A 26,372-nucleotide genomic window follows, 5' to 3' on the forward strand; every position below is an offset into this window, starting at 1 on the left:
CGTTGGTTTGACTGAGAAGTGGGTTTTTTAAGGAAATACAATATTACAGCTATAACAATCAAAATCCAAGGGGGAGTACTGTGTTGATTATATTTTGCCATAAATCGCATGGTATGAGAAATTTCAGAGAGACAAAGAATGCGAATTTTACAAGCTTGGTCATAGAGCTGAATAGCCAGTTGTTAAGTATGTTGTGAACTGGCTGTAACCACATATTTCTAAAGTAAACACGTGGGAAGCAGGACAAGGCCAAAAGCTTTCCCAGGTTTTTCTGGTCCTAATTTAGGCAGCTGCTAGCCAGGACCTTAGGACCCTGTTGCTAAGATCTAAAATAGCTTAATTTAAGGAGATTCAAAAAGGTTTTTTACTCACCCGTTCTTGCAGCTGTATTTTTGAAGTCAAGTTAAAAAAAAAGAAAACAAAACTGACTGATAGAGCAAGTAATAAATCAAAGAGAGAAAGGAAAAAGATTTCACAGAAACTTTTTGAGGGTTTTCTCACCAACCTCGTGGTCAGCCATAAACTGTAATGATTAAAATAGTGGAAGACATAAATTGTTGTAGATATAAGAGTGGTTGAGTAAATTGTGACCGCAGAAAATATGGTTTCAAGACAGTGTCTTGTTTTAAAATCAAATATATAAGGTGGTCACCAGGGAAATATTCCCAATTATGAAATATACCCAAATCAACTGGGTTTTATAGAGATTTTAATTCATCCAATGAGGAATTAAAGAAAGAGAGAAAAAGGAAATAATGAGAAAAGGATAGGCTAGCCCAGGGCAGCTCTGGCCAACCCAGGCCTTAAGCCCTAAGAGAAAGATCAGTCAGTCCTTAATCACTCACCACAAGATTTGTTCAAGTAAGGATTCTAGTGACACCAGGCCAGCTTCATCTCAGCTGACTTCACCAGCTCAATCCTGAATCTGAATGTCTCTGAGCTCCTATTTAAAGGGAATTTTCTCCTATGTCACCTCCCCTAAGTTCTTCCATCTACCAATCACAATAGACGTTTTTCAAAGGACAGACCATTCTTAGTTCACACCTAAGGCGGCTTAAATTTTTTTATTAAGTTCACACCAGAAAACTTCTGAGTAAGTTTCTCACCTCTTTGCTCCTTGTAAATTCACAACTTGCCTGACCTTTATAGGTACTTAGCACCCTTTTGTATTATATCCAAAAATAGGCATAGCTTAAGAACTTTTTGTCTTACTATAAGAATGGGTTTAAATACTTTTCATTGTTCAGCAAAGAGTTTACAACTTTATCTTCCCCTAAAGCATGCTTAAGTATGGTGAAGTAGAGTTCTCACATTCCTGATCAAGTACCTTCACTGCCCAAATGAGGAATGGTCCCAATGGGGAATGGTCTTAACCCAACCTTATGAAGTAGGGTCTGGGAATTTTTTAAGGTTTACAATCTTAACCTTATGAAGTAGGGTCTGAGAATTTTTAAGGTTCACACCCCTCTAGGGTAAGCCGAGGGTTCCGGGGCTCCAGATCCACTCTAACCCTCTCACTGTCCAGGACTAGTCAGGGAGAGTCAGGCCCAGAGCATGGAGATCATGCTGGGCCAAAGGCACCTCAGGGAGAGCAACAGCCTGTGGCCCGGCTCTCCAGAGTCCCTTTATAGGGGGCCCTGGTGGCTCCTGGAGGTTCCCCTGAAAAGGCAAAGGGGGCCTGGGGAGGCTGCAACAGCCTCAAGCTACAGCCCTGCTCAAAGACTTCAGAGCTTTCCCCAGAGCCCCTGCCTAGAATGTGGGCTGCCTGTCCTTCCCTCTCCAGAGCTAGCTGAGCAGCGGGCCTTGGGCTTTGGCTCTGAGCTCTGCAGGAAAGGCCCCGGGGCGCCTCCTGAGACAGGCCCAAACTTTCGGGTGGCCCCCCCACACCCCCTTTGTGTCCAGGGGCTGGAGAGGACCTTCCTCCGGGGTGCTGCCCCCTTCTTCCTTGTCCTGCCTTGCATGGGACCCGGGGAATGCTGCCAGCTGGCCCCCCCTGACCCTCCTGACCCATGCATGAGGTCACAACGGGGGCCTCCTGGCTGTGTTACGCCTGCGAGGCTGCCCCTTCTTAGCTCAGCTGTCCCAGAGAGCCATAGCCAGTCTGCCCTCCCCGCAGAGAGTATCCTGGCCCTCCTCCAGCAGCCCCCTCCACCCCCACCCCAGAGCCCTGATCTTCAGGCGCACCGAGACTCCCTGAGCCCAATGAAACCCCGGAAACCCTCACCAGGTGGGGCCCCGGCCTGGGGGGCTGCAGGGATGCAGGGGAGCCCGCGGGGGCCGGCCAGCCCCCAGCTCCGGCCTGCTTCCTCCCTGCTCGCAGTTGTTCTGCCCGGAGAGCTCCACCTGCCGGAAGTGGAAGCGGAACTATCCTTCCCGCTGTGCTTCCCCAAGCCTGGCCCTCTACAGAGAGCCGTGGCGGAGGGCAACTACCCGCCCCTCGGGCCGTTCACGGCCATGTTCGAGAGTGACTTTCTGCAGGTGACCCCAGGCAGGCCGATGGGCCCGGCTGGGGGAGGACGGGGGAGGGCTGGGAGGCGGCGGCGGGAGGGGGGGGGGGTAGTGGGAGGCACTGAGGGGGTGGCAGGGGGCCGTGGGGGCGGGGGCTGTGGGGGATGGCAGGGGTGGTAGGGGGCGGCGGGGGGGAGGGAGGGGCGGTGGGGGGCGCCAGGCGGAGGTCAGGGTGCTCCCGGCTGCCCCGCCCCGGCCTCCCCAGGTCACCAACAAGGGGGAGCCTGTCTTCCTGCACAAGAAGGAGAACCCGGTGACCATGGCTGTGGCCTCCTCCTTCCCGGGGCTCCTGCTCCCGGACCTCGTCCTGCTGGCCCGGCCCGTCCAAAGCAAGAAGCAGCCTCCGCGGCTGGAGCTCACCAGGTGACCGGGCGGCCCGGCCCTGCCTGCCTGCCCCCCTCTCTGTGCCGGGCCCGGCTCACCCCGTGCTCCCCACAGGCTGCTGCCGGCACAGCTGGTCCGCCTGTTTGTCCACAGCGAGGCCGGATGGAGGCTGAAGCTCCGCCTGGCCTCCGGCCGCAGTTTCTACCTGAGGCTGGTGGCCGAGCCGGCCGAGGGCTGCCTCCTGTTCAACCGCTGGCGCTTCCTGATCTTCCTGATGCAGGGGCCCATCCCGGCCTGGGCCCGGAGCCCCGACGAGCAGGCCGCCCAGGTGAGGGCCGCCCGGAGCCCCCTCTGACGCCGGGAGGCGGCGCGGGCGGCCCGTGACCCCCACTCTTCCTCTCCCCCAGGACGAGAGCGCCCCGATGTCCGCAGCGGGTGAGAAAACCCTCCTCCTGCCTCCTGCCCCGGCGCCTCCGCCTGGCTCTGGGTTTCTGAGGCCCTTCTGGTCCCTCCACAGAGGCCCCCCCCAAACGGAAGGAGGTGGCCTTCCCTCCCCAGTACCCCGTCCCGAGGACCAAGGGGAGCCCGGGCTGGACCTGGGACAAAGCACTGCACTACCCTGGGCCGCTCTCCCAACTGATGGACCAGCAGAGCGCCCCGGCCCTCCCGGAAGTGATGTCGAGAGCGGAAGCCGCCCCCATGTCCTTCCGGTCCCAGCAGAAGCTCCCAGTCAGGAGAGAAGAGCAGCAGAAGTGGGCGTGGCCCCAAGCGTGCGGGGGCGGGGGGGAAGGGGCGGGGGCGGGGGCGGGGGCGGGCACAAGGGCCTGGAGGAGAGGGAGGGCTGGTCCTGGACACCCAGCAGGCCAGAGTGCGGTGGGTTGCTTCCTTAGATCAGAGCCCACCCTTTTCAGGAGGAGCACCCCGGGGAGCCTAGTGGAAGTGGAAGGTAAAGGACGCCCCCCTCCCCCCTGCTCCCCTGCTCTCTGGCTCGGGGCTCTTCCGGAGGCCTAACCCGGTCCCGAATCCCCCCCAGGGCAGCCGAGAGTCACCATCCGGACTCTGTTCTCCACAATTTCCGGGTCTCACCTGTCTAAGGTACTAGGGAGGCTGGGACTGACTGTCAGGCCAGCTGGGCCCGGCCCAGAGGCCCGGCGTGACTCCTCCCCCCTGCCCTTGCCAGGCTGCCTCACCAGCGGAGACGTCCTCTTCAGGGCCCTCCAGGCCACCCTCCCAAGAGCACCCCCAGGAGCCGGGCACTGCCAACAAGCTGCCGCTCCCCCAAGAGCAGCCGCAGCCCCAGGAGCTCCCCCAAGAGCAGCCGCAGCCCCAGGAGCTCCCCCAAGAGCAGCCGCAGCCCCAGGAGTTCCCCCAAGACCAGCCGCAGCCCCAGGAGCTCCCCCAAGACCAGCCGCAGCCCCAAGAGCTCCCCCAAGACCAGCCGCAGCCCCAGGAGCTCCCCCAAGACCAGCCGCAGCCCCAGGAGCTCCCCCAAGACCAGCCGCAGCCCCAGGAGCTCCCCCAAGAGCAGCCGCAGCCCCAGGAGCTCCCCCAAGACCAGCCGCAGCCCCAGGAGCTCCCCCAAGAGCAGCCGCAGCCCCAAGAGCTCCCCCAAGACCAGCCGCAGCCCCAGGAGCTCCCCCAAGAGCAGCCGCAGCCCCAGGAGCTCCCCCAAGACCAGCCGCAGCCCCAGGAGCTCCCCCAAGACCAGCTGCAGCCGCAGCCCCAAGAGGGCCCCCAAGAGAGGCGCCATTCCAAGGGGCACCACCACCACTCAAAACACCACCACCACCATTCAAAATGGCAGCAGCTCCCCCAAGAGCAGCCACAGCCCCGAAGGCTGTGCAAATGCCAGAGCATGCAGGAGCCGCCACTGCGGGTTAAGGTTCGGGACACCTTAGGGGAGCCCAGAACACTGGCCGAAGGTCTTTTAAAAAAAATTGAGGCCTGGGATGCCTGGCGGTTCGGGTGGGTCCGCTGCCAGCCTCCGGAAGCCGCCGGGGTCGCCACAGAGCAGCCCAAGGACAACCCGAGGGACGGTCCGGAGCCCACCCAGGCCTCACAGCCCTGCGCCAGTTTCAAGGCTCTGAGGAAGGCTATCCAGAAGCCACCGAGCTGGCTCACCAGAGCATGGCAACAGGGCAAAAAGGTGGTCTGCACCTGTACCAGGGGCTCCAGCTAATCCCCTGCCCAGGCCACCTAACTGCATTAGATTTTTTTTTTATTTTTTTAAAATATATTTTATTTGATTATTTCCAAGCATTATTCATTAAAGACATAGATCATTTTCTTTTCCTCCCCCCACCCCCACCCCCCATAGCCAATGCGTAAGTCCACTGGTTATTACATGTTTTCTTGATTTGAACCCATTGCTTTGTTGATAGTATTTGCATTGGAGTGTTCATTTAGAGTCTCTCCTCTGTCATGTCCCCTCAACCGCTGTATTCAGGCAGTTGCTTTTCCTCGGTGTTTCCACTCCCATAGTTTATCCTTTGCTTATGAATGGTGTTTTTTTTTCTCCTGGATCCCTGCAAGTTGTTCAGGGACATTACACCGCCACTAATGGAGAAGTCCATTACCTTCGATTATACCACAGTGTATTAGTCTCTGTGTACGATGTTCTCCTGGTTCTGCTCCTCTCGCTCTGCATCACTTCCTGGAGGTTGTTCCAGTCTCCATGGAACTTCTCCACTTTATTATTCCTTTTAGCACAATAGAATTCCATCACCAACATATACCACAGTTTGTTCAGCCATTCCCCAATTGAAGGGCATCCCCTCGTTTTCCAGTTTGGGGCCACCACAAAGAGCGCAGCTATGAATATTCTTGTACAAGTCTTTTTCCCCATTATCTCTTTGGGGTACAGACCCAGCAGTGCTATGGCTGGATCAAAGGGTAGACAGTCTATTAGCTCCCTTTGGGCATCATTCCAAATTGCCCTCCAGAATGGCTGGATCAGTTCTCAACTCCACCAGCAATGAATTAATGTCCCTACTTTGCCACATCCCCTCCAGCATTCATTACTTTCCTTTGCTGTCCTGTTAGCCAATCTGCTAGGCGTGAGGTGATACCTCAGAGTTATTTTGATTTGCATCTCTCTGATTATACGAGATTTAGAGCACTTCTTCATGTGCTTGTTAATAGTTTTGATTTCTTTATCTGAGAACTGCCTATCCATGTCCCTTGCCCATTTATCAATTGGAGAATGGCTTGATTTTTTTTTGTACAATTGATTTAGCTCTTTATAAATATGAGTAATTAAACCTTTGTCAGAGGTTTCTATGAAGATTTTTTCCCAATTTGTTGTTTCCCTTCTGATTTTAGTTACATTGGTTTTGTTTGTACAAAAGCTTTTTAGTTTGATGTAGTCAAAATTATTTTACATTTTGTGATTCTTTCTATGTCTTGCTTGGTTTTAAAGCCTTTCCCCTCCCAAAGGTCTGATATGTATACTATTCTGTGTTTACCCAATTTACTTATGGTTTCCTTCTTTATGTTTAAGTCACTCACCCATTTTGAATTTATCTTGGTGTAGGGTGTGAGGTGTTGATCTATTCCTAGTCTCTCCCACACTGTCTTCCAACTTTCCCAGCAGATTTTATCGAATAGTGGATTTTTGTCCCAAAAGCTGGGATCTTTGGGTTTATCGTATACTGTCTTGCTGAGGTCACTTTCCCCCAGTCTATTCCACTGATCTTCCTTTCTGTTTCTTAGCCAGTACCAAATTGTTTTGATGACTGATGCTTTGTAATATAGCAAGGCCCCCATCATATGTGTTTTTTTTCATTATTTCCCTGGATATCCTTGATCTTTTGTTCTTCCAAATGAACTTTGTTATGGTTTTTTCTAAATCAGTGAAGAAGTATTTTGGTTGTTCAATGGGTATGGCACTAAATAGATAAATAAGTTTGGGTAGGATGGTCATTTTTATTATATTGGCTCGTCCTATCCATGAGCAGTTAATGTTTTTCCGTTTGCTCAAGTCTAGTTTTAGTTGTGTGGCGAGTGTTTTGTAGTTTGTGTTCATATAGTTCCTGTGTTTGTCTCGGGAGGTAGATTCCTAGGTATTTTATTTTGTCTAAGGTGATTTTGAATGGGATTTCTCCTTCTAGTTCTTGCTGCTGAGCTGTGTTGGAGATATATAGAAAAGCTGATGATTTATGTGGGTTTATTTTGTATCCTGCAACTTTGCTAAAGTTGTTGATTATTTCCATTAGCTTTTTGGTTGAATCTCTAGGATTCTTTAAGTAGACCATCATGTCATCCGCAAAGAGTGATAACTTGGTCTCCTCCTTGCCTATTTTGATGCCTTCAATTCCTTTATCTTCTCTAATTGCTACTGCTAGTGTTTCTAGTACAATGTCAAATAGTAGAGGTGATAATGGGCATCCTTGTTTCACTCCTGATCTTACTGGGAATGCATCTAGTTTATCCCCATTGCAGATGATATTAGCTGATGGTTTTAGATATATACTGTTTATTATTTTTAGGAATGACCCTTTTATTCCTATGCTTTCTAGTGTTTTTAATAGGAATGGGTGTTGTATTTTATCAAAGGCTTTTTCTGCGTCTCAATTGAGATAATCATGTGGTTCTTGGTAGTTTGCTTGTTGATGTGGTCAATTATGTGGATGGTTTTCCTAATGTTGAACCAGCCCTGCATCCCTGGTATGAATCCTACTTGATCATGGTGAATGATCCTTCTGATTACTTGCTGGAGTCTTTTTGCTAGTATCCTATTTAAGATTTTTGCATCTATATTCATTAGGGAGATTGGCCTATAGTTTTCTTTCTCTGTTTTTGCCCTGCCTGGTTTTGGAATCAGTACCATGTTTGTGTCGTAAAAGGAGTGTGGTAGAACTCCCTCTTTGCTTATTATGTCAAATAGTTTGTATAGTATTGGGATTAACTGTTCTCTGAATGTTTGATAGAATTCACTGGTGAATTCATCAGGCCCTGGGGATTTTTTCTTAGGAAGTTCTTTGATGGCTTGTTGGATTTCATTTTCTGATATGGGATTATTTAAGAATTCTATTTCCTCTTCTGTTAGTCTAGGCAGTTTGTGTTTTTGTATATATTCATCCATTTCTCCTAAATTGGTGTATTTATTGCCATATAATTGGGCAAAGTAATTTCTAATGATTGCCTTACTTTCCTCTTCATCGGAGGTGCTGTCCCCCTTTTCACCTTTAATGCTGTTAATTTGCTTTTCTTCCTTCCTTTTTTTAATTAGATTGACCAGTACTTTGTCTATTTTGTTTGTTTTTTCAAAGTACCAGCTTCTTGTCTTATTTATTAAATCAATAGTTCTATCACTTTCGATTTTATTAATTTCTCCCTTAATTTTTAGGATTTCTAGTTTGGTTTTGATCGCTTTCGAGTTTTTTCATTTGCATTTCCAGTTGATTGATCTCTGCTCTCCCTTGTTTGTTAATATAAGCATTCAGGGATATGAATTTACCTCTGATTACCGCTTTGGGTGCATCCCAAAAGGTTTGAAAGGATGTCTCGCCATTGTCATTTTCCTTGATGAAATTATTAATTGTTTCTATGACTTCTTCTTTAACCTAAACGGTTTTGGAGTATCATATTGTTTAATTTCCAATTGGTTTTAGATTTGGTTTTCCATGTACCATTACTAATCATTATTTTTATTGCCTTGTGATCTGAGAAGGCTGCATTCACTATTTCTACTTTCCTGCATTTGTGTGCTATGTTTCTGTGACCTAATGTATGGTCAATTTTTGTGAATGTGCCATGTGGTGCTGAGAAGAAGGTGTATTCCTTTTTATCCCTATTTATTTTTCTCCATATGTCTATTAATTCTAATTTTTCTAAGATTTCATTCACTTCTTTTACCTCTTTCTTATTTATTTTTTGATTTGATTTATCTAAATTTGATAATGGTTGGTTTAAGTCTCCCACTAATATGGTTTTACTGTCTATTTCTTCCTTCAATTCTCCTAGTTTCTCCATTAGAAATTTGGGTGCTATGTTATTTGGTGCATACATGTTGATTAATGATATTTCCTCATTGTCTAGAGTCCCTTTTAACAAAATATAATTACCTTCTCTATCCCTTTTGATCAGGTCTAATTTTGCTTTGGCTTTATCAGATATCATGATTAACACTCCTGCCTTCTTTTTATCAGTTGAGGCCCAGAAGGTCTTACTCCATCCTTTAATTCTGACCTTGTGGGTGTCAACCCGCCTCATGTGTGTTTCTTGAAGACAACATATGGTAGGGTTTTGGATTCTAATCCATTCTGCTATTCGTCTACGTTTTATGGGTGAGTTCATCCCATTCACGTTCAAAGTTATGATTGTCATTTGTGGACTCCCTGGCATTTTGATATCCTTCCCTAATTCTAACCTTTTCTTCTTCGGTTCTACCTTTTAGTCCAGTGATTTACTTTGAATCAGTCCCCCTTGTCCCCTCCCTTGTTGTTTCCCTTTTTAGTCCCTCCCTTTTTGTTCCCTCCCCCTCCCCCCTCTCTTTCCCTCCCTTTTTGTTTACCCTCTCCCCCATCCCCCCCTTGGTTTTCTCTTCTCCCTACCCTTGTTGGGTAAGATAGAATTCATGATCCCAATGGATCTGGATGTTTTTCCCTCTCAGAGTTGATTTCCCTGAGATTAAGGTTTAAGTAAAAAACCCCTCTCTTCCTCTCCTTCTTATAGGAGTTTTCTTCCCCTCCCCTTCCCATGTGAATCTTTGTGTGAGAAAGCTTATTCTATTTGGTCTTTCTTTACCCCCTATTTATACATTACATTTTCCCCACATATTAGTATACATAGATTGATAGAAATGTAGTCCTTATAGAAGAGAGTTTGAGTAAAAGAAGATAACATTTTCCCCCCTTTCATTAATATTTACCTTTTCAGGTATTCCTTGCTCTTTGATTTTTGGTATCAAACTTTCCACAGAGCTCTGGTCTTTTCTTTGCAAAAAGTTGGAAATCTTCTATTTTGTTGAATGCCCATACTTTCCCTTGGAAGTATATAGTCAGTTTTGCTGGGTAGCTGATTCTTGGTTGGAGACCCAGCTCTCTTGCCTTTCTGAAGATCATGTTCCATGCCTTACGATCATTCAGAGTAGAACTTGCAAGGTCTTGTGTGACCCTGATTGGCATTCCTTTATATCTAAATTGTCTTTTTCTGGCTTCCTGTAGGATTTTTTCTTTTGTTTGATAGCTTTGGAATTTGGCAATTACATTCCTGGGAGTTGTCTTTTGGGGGTTTAGTGTAGAAGGTGTTCTGTGAGCTGTGTCAGTGGCTGTATTGCCCCCTTGTTCTAGAATCTCTGGGCAATTTTCTTTGATTATATCTTGTATCACCATGTCCAGTTTGGTGTTTATTTCTGGCTTTTCTGGGAGTCCAATTATTCTTAAATTATCTCTTCTCCCTCTATTTTCCAGATCTGTCACCTTGTCGGTGAGATATTTTATGTTCTCTTCTAATTTCTTGGTATTTTGGCTTTGCTTTATTAATTCTTGCTCTTTTACACGATTGTTGTCTTCCAGCTGCCTGATTCTGGCCTTTTTAAAGCCTGGTTTTCCTTTTCAGTTTGGTCACACCAGTTTTGTAGATGTGTGAATTTCTTTTGCATTATCTCCCACTTTTCCTCCCAGAAGGCTTCCATCTTTTTGGTCATTTCCGATTCAAATTCTTCATGGGTTTGTGGAGAGTTTCCATTTCCTTTGGAAGGTTTCGGAGGATTTTCTTGCATATCGTCCTCTATCTCTTCTGTATTTTGTATTTTGGCTCCATAGAATGTGTCCAAGGTCGCCCCTTTCTTCTTATTTTTCTTGGGATTTTGGGGCTTCTGTGCTTCTGTGGAGTTTGCCATCTCTGAATGGGGAGGATTAGCTTTTCTTATCTCTGTCTGGTGTTCAGAGGCTTTAGTCCTGGGCAGATTGTCGGTTCTATGAGGTTTCCCTGGGTTAAATTGAGTATGCCTCACTGGAACTGGAATGGAAGGGTCGGACCAGGGGGCCACACTCTCCCCCGGCTCTCTGGGTCGGGTTGCTTTCCGGAAGTTGCCTTCAGAATAGCTGGCCGTGAGGCTCTTTTCTCGGCCCTGAGGGTTGCTGTTGTATCAGAGGACCCTGCTCTTTGCGGGGGAAGGAGTCGCAGCTTCCCGGAGCTCCGAGGTCAGTGACTTTCACTGAGACCTGGATAGCAGGGTCCAGCTGGTGAGGCTGTCTTGCCCGCCCTGAGGGTTGCTGTTGTTTCAGACGACCCTGCTCTCTGAGCGGGGAGGGGCTGCGGCTTCCCGGAGCCTTGGACTCTGCGCTCCTACCCCTTAGGTCCGAGTGATCTCGGGCTCTGGCTTTTGAGGGGGGTCTTACCTTTTGATCCAGGTCCGGGTCCAGGAGGAGGATTCCCAGGGTCTATGCTGTTGATCGTTTTGAATTTCGGCTCCTTAGGAGCTTATAGTTTGGGATCGGTCGGAAAGGGTTTTCCGGAGATCTGAACTTTAGCTTTCTCTAAGCCTCCATCTTGACCGGAAGTCCCCACTGCGTTAGATTTAAAATAGTTTTGTGTTAAATTGTTGTAGATAAGAGAGTGGGAGCCATAGACTGTGATAATTAAAATGTTTGGGAGCAAGGGAAATATATATATCAATTATGACCACTGAAATTGGTTTTATATAAATATATATATATATATTTATTTATTTATTTTATTTTATTTATTTTATATATATATATATACATTGGTTTTATATAAATATAAGAAGGTCACCAGGGAATATATTCCCAATTTATGAATATGCCCAAGCCAACTGGTTTTATAGAGAAATCTAATATATAATACACTGATTAATCAATAGAAAAAGAGAGAAAGTAAGAAAGGAATGAATGAATAAATCAGTCAGTTGGTTTTATCACTCACCCAAGATCTCTCTAGGTAAGGCTTCTCATGCCAACCTCAGGCTCCACCTTCAAGAGAGCCTTCTTTCAAGAAATGTTTCCAGAGAATTCTTCTCCTTCAGAGCCAGCCTTCTCTCCTGGTCCTCCCACAGAGCAACCTCCTCAGTCCTCCTTCAGAGCCACCTCACTCAGAGCAAAACCTCTCCTTAGAGCAAAACCTCTCAGAGCAAAGAACTCTCCTCTGGCCCCCTCCTGTCCTCAGACTCTGCTATCTTTAAGGACACCATCTAAGTCCCCTCCCCTCAGTTCTCACATCTACCATCACTGTCGATGTCTCCCCTGTGCCAATGGTGGCTCTAGCTTAACCCAGGACCACCCAGAGGTCTGTTTCCTTTGCACATGTCTGTTGTAGGTCATATTCTCAAATAATTAAATCTTGATCTTTGCTGCAGCCCTTCCTAAATCCTGTTACTCTGAGTAGGGTGGAGATTGTAAGTTCCAAGACCTGGTTCTGTCATTCCAAGTATCTCTATTGTATCAATTCTAAAATCAATCAGGACTCAAAGAACTTCCTGTTCTATGCTTAAGCATAGGTCAAAGCCCTTTCCATTATTTAGCAAAAGGTTTCTGTCCTAAAGTAGTCTTAGGTAGGGAGGAGAAGGACCCTCCCATGCCAAGGGTTTTCACATTCCAATAGAGTTCTTACTATCAGTAGGAAATTTTTTCCAAGTATGAAATTTCCCAATGGTGAAATTTCCAACATTCATAAGTCTAAGAAATTTTAAGTTTTACAACTGCTGGCACAGCGTACCCCAGGCACAAACACCCCAAAAAGTCTTCCTCCCCCACCTCTGCCAAGGCCTCCCCCGAGCAGCCTCCTGGGAGCCCAAAGAGCAAGAGCTCCACCTCACCCTTCTCCTTACCGCCCAGCAGAGCCTCCTCCTCCCCTTCCACCAAGGCCACACTCCACTCTGGCCTCGTGAAGCCTGGCCAGCCTAGAGAGCTCTCTGCCCAATGGCTTTAGGCCTACCCGAAGGACCGCCTCCAGGAGTGCTGGTAAGAGTTGCGCCCAGGCATCCATCCCACCCCCACGGCATTTCAGCTTCCCCCTCTTCGGTTCTCACTTGTCTCTGACACCAAATACCTCTTCCCAAATCCCCAGCCCATCAAGGCTCCTCTCTGCCTCTCTCCCTCCCCAGTGCACCCTAGCTCAGACCCAGGACTCATAGTCACCGAGTCCATAGTAGGAACCGGAATTAAGGCAACGAGTGATCATGGTCCCAGGATGCCAAGTCTCCATCCTTTTCTCCCCTCAGAGACTCTGTTTTCTTATTGATTCTAAGACAGAAGAGTAACAAGGGCTGGGCAATGTGGGTGAAGGGACTTGCCCACGGTCACCCATCTAGGAAGTGTCTGAGACCATATTGGAATCCAGGTCCTCCCAGGTCACTGTGCTACCTAACCATCCTGACAGACACCCAGGCTTTAAACCCCATTAGGACCCAGGTATCCAGGTCCCCAGGCCTTTACTCCCTTCCAGTGTCCAGAGTCTTGGCCTTCCTGAAGGACCTGGGCATCCAGACCCGCTCCCTCTCCCTCTCCTCTCCATATAGGTTCCTTGGTGTTGGGGAAATGCCTCCTCTCCCTGTCAGCTCACTGGAAGAAAAGAATCAGACACTCGTTTGGAACTGCTGAGGGGCTTGTGGCCCCTGGATTCACCTATTAAAAGGCTGTGAATGAGCACAAAGGAGAGGCCCATGCGTGTGTCTCCTCCCACTCCCACCAGTGTGTGTGTGTGAGACAGAGAGAGAAAGTCACATTTCCCAGAAGCACCAGAGGCAGCTCCACTGACCTGGGTCATTTGGAGCAGCAATAAGAACAGCAGTCCAGAGTCCACAGGTTGGAACTTGTGTAGGCATGACTTAGACAGAAAAGGGGACACGACACGCAGATTAGGGGAGCACAGAACAGCCTGCCTCTTAGACCTAGAAAGGTCTCGTGTCTCAAATGACGAGAGAATTGGTTTGCAAACTGTAAGGACTGAATACTCTTTTGTAGCAGTCCAGGCCATATATATAATTAAGATGTAAGGATTGCGTGTGGACACATGGCCATTCTTGCACATGGCAATGAACTCCCATCCCAGCATTGCTAAGGTTAAGGTGCAAAACTTAGATCCCTTTGTCTTATCCACCCTGGGATAAACTCCACCTTTACCTTGTTCCAATCTACCAATCAATACACTCTGTATTCCTGATTATGCATTCTGCATCTTTGCATATCAAAGACATTAAAAGCAGCAGCCCACAGGCACCTCCCTCTCTCTCTTGGATCTGAGGCCTTGCCCAACACTGTCTCTCTCTCTCCTCCTCTTCTCTCTCACCTGGGACCTGGCCTTTGGCCAGGCACTTTCCTTTTCCAATGCTAATACCTAGCTCTTTCTAATTCATCCTATTATCTACACCCTATTCTCTCAGCCATAGGGTTCCTGCTTGGCAACTAGCCCAAGGAACCTAGGCTAATTTCTCAGCTAAGCTTTAGCATTCCTCTCACCTGAGTGGTGTTAATTGTGGACTCCTGGATGGTTCTTTCCTTTGAGATTTTCAGTGGTGGGAGGGGTGCTGTGGGCTCCATCAAAATCAATCCGGCATGCTTTCTGACTCAATTCGTCTCGCCCCGGCGGAATTCAAACTACTCTCCTTTCTCTCTTCTTGAGCCATTCGTGGGCGAGTGCCTCATCTTTCTACCCAGATATTATATATTTTATAAGGTTTATTGGAAAGGGTAGACAGCCATTCCTCTAAGTAACCTGACCACGTGGGCCCTAGCCTGCAAGCCTCTTCCTCCTTCCCTTCACCTGTTCCCGGCTTCTTCCTAACTCCTTCTCTTCTCAGTTCTCTCCCTCTCAAGCCCCAAAGCCTCGACTTTTCTTGACCTACCCTAGCATGTAGAGGGACCGAACCTGGCACAACTGTATTATCTCAGGAATGTTTGATGGACGGGTCAAGTGACTCAGAAGGGGGAGGGAATGAACTTCCTTGACACAAAACATACAAGAAGACAAGTCATTCCCCAAATGATAAATGGTCAAAGAAGAAGGTCAGGGAGGTTTGGAAGAACTCCAAGTGATCTAGAATCATGGGGAAAACTGTTCCTCAATCACTGCTGATTTGAGAAATGCACATTAAAACACCTCTGAGGTATCACCTCACACTTAACAGAAATGACAAACACTGGAAGGAGTAATGGAAAAATAGGTAAACTAAGAAACTGCTGATGAAGGAGCCAACGGATCTAACCAATTTGGAGAACAGTTTGAAACCAGGCCCAAAGGGCCATCAAACAGCATATCCTTTGACCCAGTGATACCACTCCTGGGTCTGTATCCCAAAGACATCAGAGAGAATGGAACACATGTGGACACAAATATTTCTAGCAGCTCTTTTTGTGGTGGCAAAGAACTGGAAACTGAAGGGGTGTCCATCAACTGGGAAATGGCTGAACTAATTGTGGTAAATTATGGTGATGGAATCCCGTTGTGGGTTTTAAAAAATTTTTTTACCTTCTGCCTTAGAATAGATACTCCATCTAGCATGTTTCTTTGCTTCTGTCCTTGCACTTATAAGATGGAGCTAGTGCATTTGGTCAGCTAACTGCTTCACAGAGTGTTAAATTTATTAAGATTAGCAAAGTTTCGAGCTAGATAGCACAGTAGATAGAGTCAAGCCTAGACTAGGCTGGAGGTCCTAGGTTCAAATCTGGCCTCAGAGACTTCCTAGCTATGTGACCCTGGGCAAGTCACTTCACCCTGTAAGAAAACCCTCTGATGACAGATAATATACCAGAGGTGAAAGTGGAGATAGGCAAAGATGGGCACCTCAAAATTTGGGGTACTTGAGGTTACAGAGAACCTCCCCCCAAAAACCCATACTCTCTTCCGGGGCCTCTCACTCTTACAAAGATATCTGACTGCATTATTTAACTAAAGATGAATTTAATAACAAGTTTAGATTGGGAAGGTATCAGGGTAGAGGGAATAGGGATTTCCCTATATTTTGTCACAGATTGGGTTTGAGTCACTCTCAGCTTTTGAACTGAGGTCAGGCCTCGCAGGCTGGTGGAGGGTTTCTTTTATTCCTGTCTATGCTCATCTATGCTAGGTTTCTTAAGTTCAAAGTCTTTAGCAATAGACAGCAAGAGGAAGAAAATATTCTGACTTTCAGAGCTGGTTGGCCCTGTCTCTTCAGGCTAGCACCCCTAAAGACCGGCCTTAAGTTCAAGCTGCTCCCCTTAAATCCCTTTGCTTGATGACACGATCCATAGGAATCCAGGTAGAGTACACAGTTGGGAAAAATCTACGAATAGAGGTACTTCTACCCCGAGACATGGAGAAAGCATTCTTTCTAGTCCAATGGCCAGGAAAGAGTCCCCTCAAGAGCAACTGTCACTCTCCAAGTCTCCTACAACCCCCACCAACTGCCTTCGCTGTCAATATCTTCACTCTAACATTCCAACTTCTGTCTGCTCCACCTCAGTGACAGAAATGCCAAAGCTTAATTCAGTTTTCCTTTCCACAATCCCCTTTTTTTTGTTGTGACCGTCCCAAGGTCACTTATATTTATTATGCTTACCAAGCTACTAAATCTACTTTCTACCTACTCCCCCCCCCCCCAAACAATAAACTTCCCTTTATATCTATTCTATGCTAATCTTATCTAATCTAAGGAATTTTATGCAGGAAAGTTTTGGGTAAGGGGGTAGTTTTGGGGTTTTACAATAAATTCAGTACAATAAATGTTTGAACAAAACCATTACAAAGAAATTTGAATTGCAATGCTAATATTACTTACTCTTGCTAAGTTAAACTAGTACAAACATTTTTCCTGTTTTATTTACCTATAATTATTTGCAAACTATTTTATCTCTATATCTGTCCATTAAACACAATTTCAGTATCAGCTTTACAATAAACAATTAAAAGTGCACTATCTGCAAATGTAGCTTCAATCTATTCCTAAGTATAACTGTGTATGCTATGCTTAATTTATCTTACTCCTAATCTATTCCCTACTTATTATAATTATTCTCTAAGTCCTTAGTCTATAACCTAATCTTATGTACAATGTATATATATGCTATGTTACATATTTATAGGCCCTCCCACTACATTACTTACCTTCTTATAGTATATATATTATTTACAGAGATTATTTACATATGTACATCAATCATACTTCCAAGATGCTAAGATGCCTGGTGTGCTACATATCCCCTTTTTGTTTAAAAATTAAAGCAAGACTATATTATGTTAACAGAAAAATAAAAATTATAAACTCAATCGAAAACAAAAATGGTAGTGAGTGGAGTAAAATTAATTAATCAAAATGAATTCCAAATAGAATAGCCAAATTAAAATTAAAAATTATGAAAGACCAATAATAAAAATAAAAATTATCTTAACTTAGAAATAATCCTGTAAAAATGAGAAGATAAAAATGAATTTTTACCTCATCTGGCAAAGTCAAATGTAAAAAGTTTATCAAACATCAATAAAAAAATAATAATAAAATGATCTTCACTCTTTAGTGATCCTGAATTAATGTGATATCAGTTCCATAGTCCACAGGACATGTGCATTAATATGTCATTTTACCCATGTACAGTCAGGACTATAAGAAGTTGTCAGACCTTTAATAGTTAAAGAAAAGGACTATATCACGCACGAGATGAGAGCAAATTCTTTTCTTTCCCTTGTCCTGTATGCTACAGGTTAGGCTCAGAGTTTTAGGGTTAGCGTTAGGGTTGGGGTTAGGCTTAGAGTTAGGCTTAGAGTTTTAGGGTTAGAGTTAGGGTTGGGGTTAGGGTTAGAGTTTTAGGGTTAGCATTAGGGTTGGGGTTAGGGTTAGGCTTAGAGTTTGGGTTGTTTTTATAGTCTGGCCCTCCAATGCTCTGAGGGACAGTGAACTGGCCACCTGTGTAAAAAGTTTGGGGACCCCTGCCCTGGAGGTTTTGATGGCAAACATCTCCTCTCATTTCTCTGAGCTTGAGTCAATGGCCTATGAAATGAAACAGTTCCTTCATCCCCACTTACCAGGGCATGAAGAAGGGCTTGGCTCTAACCAATGTTAAATCGAGTTGGCACTCCCTGAGATAGGCTGGGCACCTAAAGTGCCCAGGTAGCCATCCGTGCTTGGGCTGGGATTCAGACATAAAGGAGTCCTTTTACAAGAATACAAGACCCCAAAACTTAACTTAAAAAAAGAGAAATGTTGCATGTGGCCAGGAGGGCAGCTTAGGCGGAAGCCTGCTTCCTAGGGGGAAGAGCCTGGGCATAAGAGGTGTGTGTTCCCCCCCCTTCCAGGCCATGAGTTCTGGGGATTTTATACTCTACAATGGTGAGGGTGTGACTGGAGCAGGGGGTGGCAGAAGGTTTCCCACAGGGCAGGGGTTGGACAGATGGACGAGGGGTGTTTCTTGGTCCATCTCAAACCAACAGGACAATCCAAGGAGGTGGATCCTCCAGGTCAGACTTTGGGGTTGGGGGTCCCAAGGGTGTGAGGGAGCAGAAGATAGAAAATAGTTTTGTGTTAAATAATTGTAGATAAGAGAGTGGGAGCCATAAACTGTGATAATTAAAATGTTTGGGAGCAAGGGAAATATATATATCAATTATGACCTATGAAATATGTTTTCTACTGTGTCTTGGTTTTATATAAATATAAGATGGTCACCAGGGAATATATTCCCAATTTATGAATATGCCCAAGCCAACTGGGTTTTATAGAGAAATCTAATATATAATACACTGATTAATCAATAGAAAAAGAGAGAAAGTAAGAAAGGAATGAATGAATAAATCAGTCAGTTGGTTTTATCACTCACCCAAGATCTCTCTAGGTAAGGCTTCTCATGCCAACCTCAGGCTCCACCTTCAAGAGAGCCTCCTTTCAAGAAATGTTTCCAGAGAATTCTTCTCCTTCAGAGCCAGCCTTCTCTCCTGGTCCTCCCACAGAGCAACCTCCTCAGTCCTCCTTCAGAGCCACCTCACTCAGAGCAAAACCTCTCCTTAGAGCAAAACCTCTCAGAGCAAAGAACTCTCCTCTGGCCCCCTCCTGTCCTCAGACTCTGCTATCTTTAAGGACACCATCTAAGTCCCCTCCCCTCAGTTCTCACATCTACCATCACTGTCGATGTCTCCCCTGTGCCAATGGTGGCTCTAGCTTAACCCAGGACCACCCAGAGGTCTGTTTCCTTTGCACATGTCTGTTGTAGGTCATATTCTCAAATAATTAAATCTTGATCTTTGCTGCAGCCCTTCCTAAATCCTGTTACTCTGAGTAGGGTGGAGATTGTAAGTTCCAAGACCTGGTTCTGTCATTCCAAGTATCTCTATTGTATCAATTCTAAAATCAATCAGGACTCAAAGAACTTCCTGTTCTATGCTTAAGCATAGGTCAAAGCCCTTTCCATTATTTAGCAAAAGGTTTCTGTCCTAAAGTAGTCTTAGGTAGGGAGGAGAAGGACCCTCCCATGCCAAGGGTTTTCACATTCCAATAGAGTTCTTACTATCAGTAGGAAATTTTTTCCAAGTATGAAATTTCCCAATGGTGAAATTTCCAACATTCATAAGTCTAAGAAATTTTAAGTTTTACAACTGCTGGCACAGCGTACCCCAGGCACAAACACCCCAAAAAGTCTTCCTCCCCCACCTCTGCCAAGGCCTCCCCCGAGCAGCCTCCTGGGAGCCCAAAGAGCAAGAGCTCCACCTCACCCTTCTCCTTACCGCCCAGCAGAGCCTCCTCCTCCCCTTCCACCAAGGCCACACTCCACTCTGGCCTCGTGAAGCCTGGCCAGCCTAGAGAGCTCTCTGCCCAATGGCTTTAGGCCTACCCGAAGGACCGCCTCCAGGAGTGCTGGTAAGAGTTGCGCCCAGGCATCCATCCCACCCCCACGGCATTTCAGCTTCCCCCTCTTCGGTTCTCACTTGTCTCTGACACCAAATACCTCTTCCCAAATCCCCAGCCCATCAAGGCTCCTCTCTGCCTCTCTCCCTCCCCAGTGCACCCTAGCTCAGACCCAGGACTCATAGTCACCGAGTCCATAGTAGGAACCGGAATTAAGGCAACGAGTGATCATGGTCCCAGGATGCCAAGTCTCCATCCTTTTCTCCCCTCAGAGACTCTGTTTTCTTATTGATTCTAAGACAGAAGAGTAACAAGGGCTGGGCAATGTGGGTGAAGGGACTTGCCCACGGTCACCCATCTAGGAAGTGTCTGAGACCATATTGGAATCCAGGTCCTCCCAAGTCACTGTGCTACCTAACCATCCTGACAGACACCCAGGCTTTAAACCCCATTAGGACCCAGGTATCCAGGTCCCCAGGCCTTTACTCCCTTCCAGTGTCCAGAGTCTTGGCCTTCCTGAAGGACCTGGGCATCCAGACCCGCTCCCTCTCCCTCTCCTCTCCATATAGGTTCCTTGGTGTTGGGGAAATGCCTCCTCTCCCTGTCAGCTCACTGGAAGAAAAGAATCAGACACTCGTTTGGAACTGCTGAGGGGCTTGTGGCCCCTGGATTCACCTATTAAAAGGCTGTGAATGAGCACAAAGGAGAGGCCCATGCGTGTGTCTCCTCCCACTCCCACCAGTGTGTGTGTGTGAGACAGAGAGAGAAAGTCACATTTCCCAGAAGCACCAGAGGCAGCTCCACTGACCTGGGTCATTTGGAGCAGCAATAAGAACAGCAGTCCAGAGTCCACAGGTTGGAACTTGTGTAGGCATGACTTAGACAGAAAAGGGGACACGACACGCAGATTAGGGGAGCACAGAACAGCCTGCCTCTTAGACCTAGAAAGGTCTCGTGTCTCAAATGACGAGAGAATTGGTTTGCAAACTGTAAGGACTGAATACTCTTTTGTAGCAGTCCAGGCCATATATATAATTAAGATGTAAGGATTGCGTGTGGACACATGGCCATTCTTGCACATGGCAATGAACTCCCATCCCAGCATTGCTAAGGTTAAGGTGCAAAACTTAGATCCCTTTGTCTTATCCACCCTGGGATAAACTCCACCTTTACCTTGTTCCAATCTACCAATCAATACACTCTGTATTCCTGATTATGCATTCCACATCTTTGCATATCAAAGACATTAAAAGCAGCAGCCCACAGGCACCTCCCTCTCTCTCTTGGATCTGAGGCCTTGCCCAACTTGTCTCTCTCTCTCCTCCTCTTCTCTCTCACCTGGGACCTGGCCTTTGGCCAGGCACTTTCCTTTTCCAATGCTAATACCTAGCTCTTTCTAATTCATCCTATTATCTACACCCTATTCTCTCAGCCATAGGGTTCCTGCTTGGCAACTAGCCCAAGGAACCTAGGCTAATTTCTCAGCTAAGCTTTAGCATTCCTCTCACCTGAGTGGTGTTAATTGTGGACTCCTGGATGGTTCTTTCCTTTGAGATTTTCAGTGGTGGGAGGGGTGCTGTGGGCTCCATCAAAATCAATCCGGCATGCTTTCTGACTCAATTCGTCTCGCCCCGGCGGAATTCAAACTACTCTCCTTTCTCTCTTCTTGAGCCATTCGTGGGCGAGTGCCTCATCTTTCTACCCAGATATTATATATTTTATAAGGTTTATTGGAAAGGGTAGACAGCCATTCCTCTAAGTAACCTGACCACGTGGGCCCTAGCCTGCAAGCCTCTTCCTCCTTCCCTTCACCTGTTCCCGGCTTCTTCCTAACTCCTTCTCTTCTCAGTTCTCTCCCTCTCAAGCCCCAAAGCCTCGACTTTTCTTGACCTACCCTAGCATGTAGAGGGACCGAACCTGGCACAACTGTATTATCTCAGGAATGTTTGATGGACGGGTCAAGTGACTCAGAAGGGGGAGGGAATGAACTTCCTTGACACAAAACATACAAGAAGACAAGTCATTCCCCAAATGATAAATGGTCAAAGAAGAAGGTCAGGGAGGTTTGGAAGAACTCCAAGTGATCTAGAATCATGGGGAAAACTGTTCCTCAATCACTGCTGATTTGAGAAATGCACATTAAAACACCTCTGAGGTATCACCTCACACTTAACAGAAATGACAAACACTGGAAGGAGTAATGGAAAAATAGGTAAACTAAGAAACTGCTGATGAAGGAGCCAACGGATCTAACCAATTTGGAGAACAGTTTGAAACCAGGCCCAAAGGGCCATCAAACAGCATATCCTTTGACCCAGTGATACCACTCCTGGGTCTGTATCCCAAAGACATCAGAGAGAATGGAACACATGTGGACACAAATATTTCTAGCAGCTCTTTTTGTGGTGGCAAAGAACTGGAAACTGAAGGGGTGTCCATCAACTGGGAAATGGCTGAACTAATTGTGGTAAATTATGGTGATGGAATCCCGTTGTGGGTTTTAAAAAATTTTTTTACCTTCTGCCTTAGAATAGATACTCCATCTAGCATGTTTCTTTGCTTCTGTCCTTGCACTTATAAGATGGAGCTAGTGCATTTGGTCAGCTAACTGCTTCACAGAGTGTTAAATTTATTAAGATTAGCAAAGTTTCGAGCTAGATAGCACAGTAGATAGAGTCAAGCCTAGACTAGGCTGGAGGTCCTAGGTTCAAATCTGGCCTCAGATACTTCCTAGCTATGTGACCCTGGGCAAGTCACTTCACCCTGTAAGATAACCCTCTGATGACAGATAATATACCAGAGGTGAAAGCGGGGAGAGGCAAAGATGGGCACCTCAAAATTTGGGGTACTTGAGGTTACAGAGAACCTCCCCCAAAAAACCCATACTCTCTTCCGGGGCCTCTCACTCTTACAAAGATATCTGACTGCGTTATTTAACTAAAGATGAATTTAATAACAAGTTTGGATTGGGAAGGTATCAGGGTAGAGGGAATAGGGATTTCCCTATACTTTGTCACAGATTGGGTTTGAGTCTCTCTCAGCTTTTTAACTGAGGTCAGGCCTCGCAGGCTGGTGGAGGGTTTCTTTTATTCCTGTCTATGCTCATCTATGCTAGGTTTCTTAAGTTCAAAGTCTTTAGCAATAGACAGCAAGAGGAAGAAAATATTCTGACTTTCAGAGCTGGTTGGGCCTATCTCTTCAGGCTAGCACCCCTAAAGACTGGCCTTAAGTTCAAGCTGCTCCCCTTAAATCCCTTTGCTTGATGACACGATCCATAGGAATCCAGGTAGAGTACACAGTTGGGAAAAATCTACGAATAGAGGTACTTCTACCCCGAGACATGGAGAAAGCATTCTTTCTAGTCCAATGGCCAGGAAAGAGTCCCCTCAAGAGCAACTGTCACTCTCCAAGTCTCCTCCAACCCCCACCAACTGCCTTCGCTGTCAATATCTTCACTCTAACATTCCAACTTCTGTCTGCTCCACCTCAGTGACAGAAATGCCAAAGCTTAATTCAGTTTTCCTTTCCACAATCCCCTTTTTTTTGTTGTGACCGTCCCAAGGTCACTTATATTTATTATGCTTACCAAGCTACTAAATCTACTTTCTACCTACCCCCCCCCCAAACAATAAACTTCCCTTTATATCTATTCTATGCTAATCTTATCTAATCTAAGGAATTTTATGCAGGAAAGTTTTGGGTAAGGGGATAGTTTTGGGGTTTTACAATAAATTCAGTACAATAAATGTTTGAACAAAACCATTACAAAGAAATTTGAATTGCAATGCTAATATTACTTACTCTTGCTAAGTTAAACTAGTACAAACATTTTTCCTGTTTTATTTACCTATAATTATTTGCAAACTATTTTATCTCTATATCTGTCCATTAAACACAATTTCAGTATCAGCTTTACAATAAACAATTAAAAGTGCACTATCTGCAAATGTAGCTTCAATCTATTCCTAAGTATAACTGTGTATGCTATGCTTAATTTAACTTACTCCTAATCTATTCCCTACTTATTATAACTATTCTCTAAGTCCTTAGTCTATAACCTAATCTTATGTACAATGTATATACATGCTATGTTACATATTTATAGGCCCTCCCACTACATTACTAACCTACTTATAATATATATATATTATTTACGGAGGTTATTTACATATAGTACAATAATATACATTGTTCCCGTATCCTGATGTCAGTCAAATAGAAATATCTATTGATCTTTCGATTTGCCCAAGACCTTATGGAACTAACTAACTAACTATATATATATATTTTTTTTTCATAAATGCAATTTTAGACACTCATTTATTTACACAAGGTCTCCTAATATATGTCAGTTTGTGATTTTGTGATTTATGTCTAATAGTGTTGTGTGGAATGGATATTATTAAGTTTCTTCCACTTCTCATGTTGACTGATGGATCTCTTCTTTCTTCCAAGTATGTAGTGTTGCATGCTATTTCTCTAATATGTGAAATTAATTTTGTTTTATGCTTCCAACACACTCGGTCTTACATATAAATTCAGTTTTACGGCTGTCCTTTTCTTGTATAAACAAATGTGCAAAGTTCAAAGTCTTAGCTGCCTGTTTCAGGTTTTTTTCTCTTTGTTTCTTCTTTCTGGCAGCTTTTCTTGTTGCTTTTGTCTAATTATCTTCTTCTTCTATGACTGTTACAGTGATGTTGGATTTTTCTGGTTTTATGTGGGAAGAGTGGAACCATGAGTCTTTCCCTGCAATTTTTATAGCTGTCAGGGTAGTAAGCAATACGTTGTGTGGTCCAAACAATTTTATGTCTGTAGCCAGTTTTCTATTGAAATTTTTTGTGTATACTTTGTCTCCTGGTTTAATGTTGTGCAAACTGTAATCCAGGGGTACTGTTTGTTGTATGAAGCCCATTTTGTGCAACTCTGCTATTCTTGTTTGTACAGCTTGTATATATTTTGTTAACAATCTCCTCCTATCATTGCAATGTATGCTGGTTTACAAGTCTTTCTTTGTCAAATTCCATGTCTGTATAGCATATCAAATGGAGAGATGGGCAGATCTCCATTGGGTCTTGTTCTAAGATGGAACAGAACTAATGGTAGAATGTCTGTCCATTTTAAGTGTTTCTGCACAAAATTTTCCTATTAATGTTTTGATGTCTTTATTTAATCTCTCCACTTGCCCTGAACTTTGGGGATGATACAGTGTGTGGCATGTTGCTTGTATTCCTAGTTTTTTATCAATTTCATTTAATATTGATTGAGTAAAGTGACTTCCATGGTCTGAGTCCAATTTTGTGGGAATCACAAATCCAGGTATGATTTCTTTTAATAGGATTTTGACCACAAAAGCTGAGTTATTCTTTTTGGCAAGAAAAACTTCTGGCCATCTAGTCAGTCTGTCTATGATCACAAGGCAATACTTAAATCCTTTGTTTTTTGGCATGTTGATAAAATCTATCTGTATGCATTCAAATGGAGTATATGCTAAGGGACGACCTCCTTACCCTTTGGTCTTATAAACTCCCTGATTGAACTACATACAAATTTTACATTTTTGACAAACTCTTATGGCATATGAGGATATTCCTGGTGCAGTCCAACATCATCTCGCTGAATCGATCACGGCTTGGGTTCCAGAGTGTCCTTCTGCATGTATTGCTTTGCACATGTGATAGAATAAGGTTCTAGGCAGGATGGGTTTGCCTAGTAGTGAAAACCATATGCCCCTTATTTGTTTTGTCCCCAAGTTCTCTTTTAGAGGGCACAAGAATTCCAAATAATGATTTTTATTTATTTTTTATTTTATTTAATTAGATGATTTAGAATAATTTTCCATAGTTACAAGACTCATGTTACTTCCATTCCCTCTCCCCACTCCCTCCCATATCTGACATGTAATCCCACTGGGTTTAACATGTGCCATCGATCAAGATCCATTTCCTTATTATTAATATTTGCACTAGGGTGATCTTTTGGAGTCTACTTTCCCAGTCATAGCCCCACCAACCCATGTGATCAAGCGTTGTTTTTCTTCTGTGTTTCTTTTTGCACAGTGCTTCCTCTGGATGTGGATAGCATCTTTCTCATATGTCCCTCTGAATAGTTGTGGATGATTGCATTGCTGCTAGTAGAGAAGTCCATTGCATTCGATTGTGCCACAGTGTATCCGTCTCTGTGTACAATGTTCTCCTGGTTTTGCTCCTTTCACTCCGCATCAATTCCTGGAGGTCGTTCCAGTTCACATGGAATCCCTCCAGTTCATTATTCCTTTGAGCACAATAGTATTCCATCACCAGCATATACCACAATTTGTTCAGCCATTCTCCAAGGAGAGAACTGGAACTCAAAAAAAATTTTTTAAACAAATGTTAAAATGTTTTCATGTGTAACTGAGGAAAAGAAAATAAAACTGGAATAAAAGGCATCGATACAACTTAAAAAAAATGACAGGTTAAACAAGGCCACAAATATTCACCAATTCAGAAAATAAGGAAACCATGTGTCATGCCTGACCCCAGTGTAAGATTTTTCATTTTCTGCCCCAGCTGAAGGACTAACGAATGATCACAGTATGAGGGAGTATATATTAGCTGGTCATCTCCTTTCTAGAGGAGAACATGAAGAGACTTGAGGAATGCCTCTCCCCACTCCAGATCACTGGAGACAATGAAGCATTCCCAAGGGAAAGATAAGCAAGGCTCAGATGGCAAAGAAATTCTCTGAGGTGGAAGAGGGGAGAAATGACTCATATCAGAAGGCTACA

At 45.1% G+C, this 26,372-nt stretch overlaps 1 protein-coding gene and 1 long non-coding RNA gene across 7 annotated transcripts; one reads left to right on the forward strand and one right to left on the reverse strand.

The window, feature by feature from the left end:
• Positions 1–1,033: 1,033 nt before the first annotated feature.
• LOC130458776 (uncharacterized) lies at positions 1,034–1,561 on the reverse strand. Its single transcript, XR_008918161.1, has 2 exons — positions 1,426–1,561; positions 1,034–1,379 (listed from the first exon to the last, which is right to left on the reverse strand). It is a non-coding gene; the product is annotated as an uncharacterized LOC130458776 (long non-coding RNA).
• Positions 1,373–5,083, forward strand: LOC130458773 (Golgi-associated RAB2 interactor protein 5B-like). 6 transcript variants are annotated; one of them, XM_056825402.1, is made up of 9 exons: positions 1,373–2,227; positions 2,321–2,478; positions 2,714–2,871; positions 2,947–3,160; positions 3,240–3,267; positions 3,350–3,584; positions 3,723–3,778; positions 3,866–3,927; positions 4,013–5,083. In XM_056825402.1, exons 1-9 carry the CDS (start codon positions 1,555–1,557, stop codon positions 5,009–5,011), a joined length of 2,583 nt encoding a protein of 860 aa, XP_056681380.1. In that variant the 5' UTR covers positions 1,373–1,554; the 3' UTR covers positions 5,012–5,083. The 6 variants fall into 6 exon arrangements, with proteins under 6 accessions (XP_056681380.1, XP_056681381.1, XP_056681384.1 ...); XM_056825403.1 differs by having other exon boundaries at positions 3,744–3,778; XM_056825406.1 differs by lacking the exon at positions 3,866–3,927.
• The last annotated feature ends 21,289 nt before the right edge of the window (positions 5,084–26,372 follow it).

The sequence above is a fragment of the Monodelphis domestica genome, chromosome 4, assembly GCF_027887165.1.
Source record: "Monodelphis domestica isolate mMonDom1 chromosome 4, mMonDom1.pri, whole genome shotgun sequence".
Taxonomy (NCBI): domain Eukaryota; kingdom Metazoa; phylum Chordata; class Mammalia; order Didelphimorphia; family Didelphidae; genus Monodelphis; species Monodelphis domestica.